Here is a 6,186-nt window from a genome sequence, read left to right on the forward strand (position 1 = left end):
ACACACACACACACACACACACACACACACACACACACACACACACACACCAGAAATTTTAAATCTACCAAAAATTTAAAAAAGGAAGAGGAGAATATTGGGGAATTACTCTGCTTTGCCATAGTCCTAGTGGAGAGAGGTCCTGGTGAGAAAAACATGGGGATGGGTAGCTAGCCAGAGTTTTGGGACTTGTGGGAAAATGGGAAGGCAAGGGTTGTCTCTGGGAGGACTAGAGAGCATGGGGGTTAACATGGGAGAAATAGGGTTGCCTAGAGTTACACAGACACAAATATATACAAGCCTCCGAAGTTTTGTCACACTTGTAGACATTAACTTGAGGGATGCTACAGCAATGTTAGTAATGTTCTTGTGCCTGTATCGATCATCCAGGTGTACAAACACTCCACGTTCCCGACATGCTTTGTCTTTCCTAACATCTGTTCACCATGCCTTAAAATCAAAGAGCATGACCAGGAGGAGTCTTGTCATTTCTCATGCACAAGTAGAGGGCCAGCAGCGGGAGACCCAGCTGCTGTTCCTCAGACTGAGTACCTCGGCCCCTGCTACTTTCTTAGCATCCATTTCCGTGCCTACTTGCCAGATCAACAAAATATTCAGCTTTGCAGACAGAGCCTGGGGACACTCTTGGGACCTTATCTGTTAGACAGCCCTCCGGGGCTCTTCATGTTTTAACAGGTCTAAGAGCAATGTGAACACCCTACGGGAGAGAGACTGGAATTCCAAAACCACGCAAAGGTCCTAATGCACAGGCCAGCCTGATAGTCAACACCTTCTGGCCTGGTTCCAAGGGCTTTGCTCTGAAAGCACATCTTCTCTGGCTTGATCAATGAAAGTAGGAATCAGAATAGAAGTTTTAAATGGGGGGGGGTCTGTGAGTAGACTCCAAAAGATCTTTTCTGAGATCTTGGGGTTCTAATTACTTTGTTTTATGAGGGCACAGGGCAGGAGGATAGAAACCACAGGGTGTCTGAGGAAAGGAGAAAAGAGAACGCCACTGAGAGAAACAAAACAGACTCATGTCTGTCTTACCTACCTTACAACTTTCTCATTAAACAACTACTCAGGAAAAGACCATGTGTTGCGTGGGATGTGAGGTGGTGGGACAAAAGAAGTCAGCTGGTTTGATCCACATTCTATGGAAAAATGACGCTCCTGGAAAACCCCAAATGAACAGGAAATCAAGTCATTAAATCTTCATCCTGAGCCTGAAGATCAGATGCCATTTCTGGCTATTTCCTTTTGTAGTTTTTCTGATAGGATGATACTCCAAGGGCCTGTGGATGATTAAAGAATGAGAAAGTCAAATGATAGGTTAGCACATTCAAAAAAGGAAATTCAGGATCATCACGGGTCCCCATTGCTACTGTTCAATTTGCCTAGCGTCCCAGGGCTGGTAAAAAGTGTCCTGAAATTTAGTGAGCACACCCATCCATCCCTGCCTATTTGTATTCTCATCTTATTCATGTTTATGGGTCCTCATGATCCTGGAGAGTGATGTCAGTATTGTCAATGAGAAGGGGGGGATTTCATGTTTTTCATTAATCAGAATTTTCTCCTGAGTCATAGCAGATGATTTACTGTTGATAAAGACCTTGAACACATAATAGTAGGTCCTCCATATATAAAGCTAAATGTCCCACAAGACAGGTACTGCCTCCTAGGGCACAGGAGAAGCAAACACTTGGAGAAGGCTAGTCAAAATCATTCTGCTTGACGATGCTTGGCGTCACCCTCTGAAGCAGAGGCTATTCACTGAAGTCACCTGGGGAAATTTTAAAAAAAAATATATATATATATATATCACCATGTATTCACCAGAAATTCTGCCTCATAAACCTGTACTAGTGACTGGATAATGGTCATTTTCAGAATCTTTCCAGGGAAATATAGTTAATATTCTAATACAATTGAAAATCAACCTTAGGTATTGGCCATGCTACCCTGACCATGTCCGATCTTGGAAGCTAAGCAGGGTTAGCCTTGGAACCTTAATAGTTTAGTTACTTTTCCTAGTTCTATGTGCCCTCTCTCGACCAAGCTAGCCTAGTTTCTCTATATTACAGATGACAGCAAATTCATTAATTCAGTGTGCTTGTGTGCAAGGATGCATGCGTGTGTTGGGTCTATGTGTGCCACTGTGAGTGTGTAGAGGGCAGAGTTTCTCTCCCTCCAATATGTGGGTCCCAGGGACTGAGCTCAGGTTGGCCCGTGGCAAGTGCCTCTTACCTGCTGAGATATCTCAGCAGCCTAAATAATTTTCTTAGGTGCCCAAACTAGATCTAATGGCAGGGTGTGGAAGCAAAATTTGTAATCCCAGAACTTCGGAAGACTGAGGTGGACAGATAAAGGCTATCTTGCACTATACAGGAAGACCTTACAAAAAGAAAAAAAAAAAAAAAAACAACATAATGGCCAGTAGATGGCGCACTGGGTTAACACGAGGTGTCGGGGGGGTTAACACGAAGTGCGGGTAAACATGAGGACCTGAGTTGGACTCCCCAGAACCCATAGCAAAACAAGACGTGGTAACAGAACACCTGTAACTCCAGTACACTACTAAAGGGTGATGGGAAGCAGAAAAAGAATTTCCAGATGCTTGCAAGCCGGCAAGCCCGGCATTTCCAACAGAAAAATAACAGTCTCAAGCAAGGTGGAAAGCAGAGGCTGACACGGAAGGCTGTTTTCTGAACTCTACATGAATGCTGTGGCATACATGAACCCACATATTCATTCTCTCTCTCTCTCTCTCTCTCTCTCTCTCTCTGAACTCATTCTCTTTCTTTTACCTTTTTTTTTTTAAAGAAATAATTTCTTTTTAATTGAGTATTTCATTTAGATCACACCCTCTTTTGGCTGTTTCTCCGGTAACAGTTCGGTTCCTGCTTCTCCAGAGTGTTATGACTGTACTGAGTGAACCCAAGCCCCAAAGCAGGCCCTTTGAAACAGAAAACCAACCAACAGCAAAACCCGTAATCTAGCCTCCCCTTTCACTTAGGAAAGGACTGGGAGTCAAAGGATTGAAATTCCACCCTCCAACTGTAGACACCCAAGAGCCTGGATACCCTGCAAACACCAAAAGTTAGAGAGTAAGCGCAGCAGTCCCCCACGCATACCAATGCCACTATCTGATCTATCTCTGGCCTCTTCCAGGAGGAATGGCCTCCACTCCCTGATTCTTAAAGAAAGGTGTTCTGGCTGCTACTTAATTTCCGAAAGAGATATACAAATCTACCAAAATGGGTCAGCATAAAATCAGCTTACTCACAAGACACTTTCCTGAGTAATGACTGCTGAGAAACTTCTCATCCTTTCAAAGTTGCAAAGTCCAGGGCACTCAGAGAGGATAGTTCAGCCGTGGCCTAGTGCTGCGGATAAGTTTATGCAGAATGCAGGTGCACCTCTTTTCTTCAGGGTGTATGGCAAGCCGCCAAGACCCCCATCATCACAACGAGTTATTATAATAATTTTTTTATATTGCAGCGCATAGAACAGCAGAGGAAAAGGTGCTTTCACAGAGGGCGCTAGAAAGGCGTATGCAGAAAGTGGCTAAGCAAATGGGCAGGAGCTGGAGCCTCTGACCTTCAAGCTTCCTGCTTTTTGGCTGCAGAGGCCTCAGTGGCAACTGCTCCCTCCACCGACTCTGCCAGATCCTCTTCTTCCTCCTGCTCTTCCTCCCTCTCGTAGTAGTCAGCCTCATAGTAGTTAGCTTCATAGTACACTTCCTCATCATCTTCTTCCTCGCCTTCTTCCTCCTCATAGTCAACCTCGTAGTAGAGGTCGTCGTCCTTGTCCTCGTCATGGTCTTCCTTCATGGAGTAGCAGTCCTCCTCCTTAGAGTAGTTGTCCTCATCATAGTAGTAGTCTTCATAGTACTTGTCCTCGTAATAGTCATCTTCCTCATCTTCGTAGTACTCCTCCTCCTCCTCCTCCTCCTCACCTTCATTGTAGTAGTCATCAAAATCGTCGTATTCCTCCTCCTCTTCCTCCTCGTCCTCCTCCTGGACCTCCTGGTAGAAGCTGTCCTCGTCGTTATTGTTGTACTCATCTTCATCTTCATCTTCATCTTCATCTTCATCTTCATCTTCATCTTCATCCCTGTACTCATTCTCTTCTTGGGGATAGATGTCTGGGTATTTCTGCATGCAGTCCTGCATGGTCTGGAACTGGTCTATACAGTTGAACTCCTTGGTTTCGTCAGTGCTGTAGTAGAAGCAGGAAAATGCAGACCTGAAGTGCTCTCTACAGGGGCCACTGGCCATTCCCCCGAAGCATGGGCAATTCCAGTTAATGTCTCCGTTTGGCAGGGTCAATCCGTACTCCCCATAGGGATCATTGGGATCGTTAACCACCAGCTCTGCATTGCTGGCACCTTCGTGGTTTTCTTTGGTCACAAATATGACTCGATCCTTCCCTTCTTGCCCGCTATAGGCCATGGTAGCTCCTGGTGCTAGTCTCAGGGCTGATGCTCACGACTAGCTGCTTGAAGCTCCTAGCTTGCAATGCTGGAGGGTGTGGCTCTAGCTCGTACACCTTCAGGCTGTGACCTCCCTCTCCCTTCCCCTGGCCTAGAGGGGGCGGTTCTGAGGCCAGAACAGACCCGCCCCCTCCAGGCCTTCTTGCAGCCGGCCCTTTGTATTTTTCAAAGGAAAACTTAACCTCCTATGGTTTTGATGAGTACCCTTCAAAGGTCCGCATGTAAAAGTTGGGTACCCCGGTTGGTGCTACTTACTGGGAAGTCCTTGTGAATCTTTAAGCATCCCTTGTAGAAACTAGTGGAAGATCCTTAGATTATTGAGGGCATGCCTTTCAAGGGAATTATGAGTCTAAAATCTCTCAGTCCCTTTGTACCCTGAATGACAATGTGAACACTTTTTCTCTGATATGTGCTTGTGTCACAACCATCCATTCATAGACTTGAATCTCCAGAACCATGAGCCAAAACAAAACTCTCTTTACTTCCTAAGTTCCCTGGATCAGGCATTTCCTCATAAAACTGTCTAGTCCATGATCCTTCTTTATCTCTGCATCAGCTAATTGCAAACTTGTCTGAGCATAGGAATCATCTGATGGCTTGTTAAAATTCATGCTCCTTGGTTCCTCACCTGAAAATTATTGTTGAGTAGGTCAGTGTAGTTTCTTGGAATCTGTAATTTTTAAGTATTCCATCGATCAATATGATCTGGACAATTTCTTAATTCTGAAATAAGGTGATTGTTGATATATCAGAAGTTAAAGGAAATACGAGTTCTTTAATGGCAGTACAAAAAACCACAACAACAAAACAAAACAACAACAACAACAACAAAAAACAAACCCTGATATTTCCTTTTAATGATTTTCTCCTGAGAGACAGACAATAAAAAATGATGGCAACCTGTTTTATCAAAACACAGGCCTGAATTATGCTCCTGCACTTCTTATTTTGTTTAGTTATTGTTGTTTTAAAATTAAAATTAAACAGGTGGTCCTTAATGCTCTTCCATGAAGTAAACCATGGATGTGCATTTTATTTTTTAATTTTGCAAGTAGAATTCAGTTATAGCTTCCAGAATGGGAAATGAGTTGGCCACTGCTGTGACCCCCAACAATGACATTCAGCCTCACAGTCATTCTGCTGTCTAGCCCAAGTCTGCTAGTTTCCAGGGGGAGGGTAAAACCATTAAAGATTTAGGTGATCCAGCTGAAGTACAGCTCAGCAATCACTTGTCTTGAAACCCCTGACTGAGCTGGTGACTCAACCAGAGCATGCTTTTCAACTCTACCCTCCAAGGCATGCTCAGGGATGGCCTTGAAAAGCCTCGGAAGTATTCCCAAATGTCTGGCCTGAAATCCTGTTCTTCCATTTGCTGCACCACTGTGATAGGATCGTTGCAAGGCTCGCTTCCACAGCTGTACAGAGGGGGATGATGAAATTCACCCTACCTAGCTGAGGAGAGTGTCTCTCCCCTTTGAAAAACACCCTGGCTGACAGCCTCAGTGATGGGTGGTCACTCTGTCAATCAGTGTCCAACACTGAGGAAAAAAAAAATATTTTTTTTGGGGGGGGGCTGGGCATGGTGGCAGAAGCCTGTAATATCAGAATTTAGGAGATAGAGACAGGAGAGTTAGGCTTGGTTATGCAGCAAGTTCGAGGCTATCCTTGGGGATGTAAGACACTGTATCAAA

The 6,186-nt window shown here is 44.6% G+C and overlaps 1 protein-coding gene across 1 annotated transcript; it reads right to left on the reverse strand.

The window, feature by feature from the left end:
- Positions 1-3,602: 3,602 nt before the first annotated feature.
- On the reverse strand, positions 3,603-4,454 carry LOC129677601 (nucleolin-like). Its single transcript, XM_055608248.1, has one exon. It carries the CDS (start codon positions 4,452-4,454, stop codon positions 3,603-3,605), a length of 852 nt encoding a protein of 283 aa, XP_055464223.1.
- Positions 4,455-6,186: the final 1,732 nt, after the last annotated feature.

The sequence above is a fragment of the Psammomys obesus genome, unplaced genomic scaffold (assembly GCF_907164565.1).
Source record: "Psammomys obesus unplaced genomic scaffold, mPsaObe1.curated_primary_1811, whole genome shotgun sequence".
Taxonomy (NCBI): Eukaryota; Metazoa; Chordata; class Mammalia; order Rodentia; family Muridae; genus Psammomys; species Psammomys obesus.

Bases quoted from the DNA above. Each gene is read 5' to 3' on its own strand.
- LOC129677601 (XM_055608248.1), bottom strand. From the start codon at position 4,454: ATGGCCTATAGCGGGCAAGAAGGGAAGGATCGAGTCATATTTGTGACC.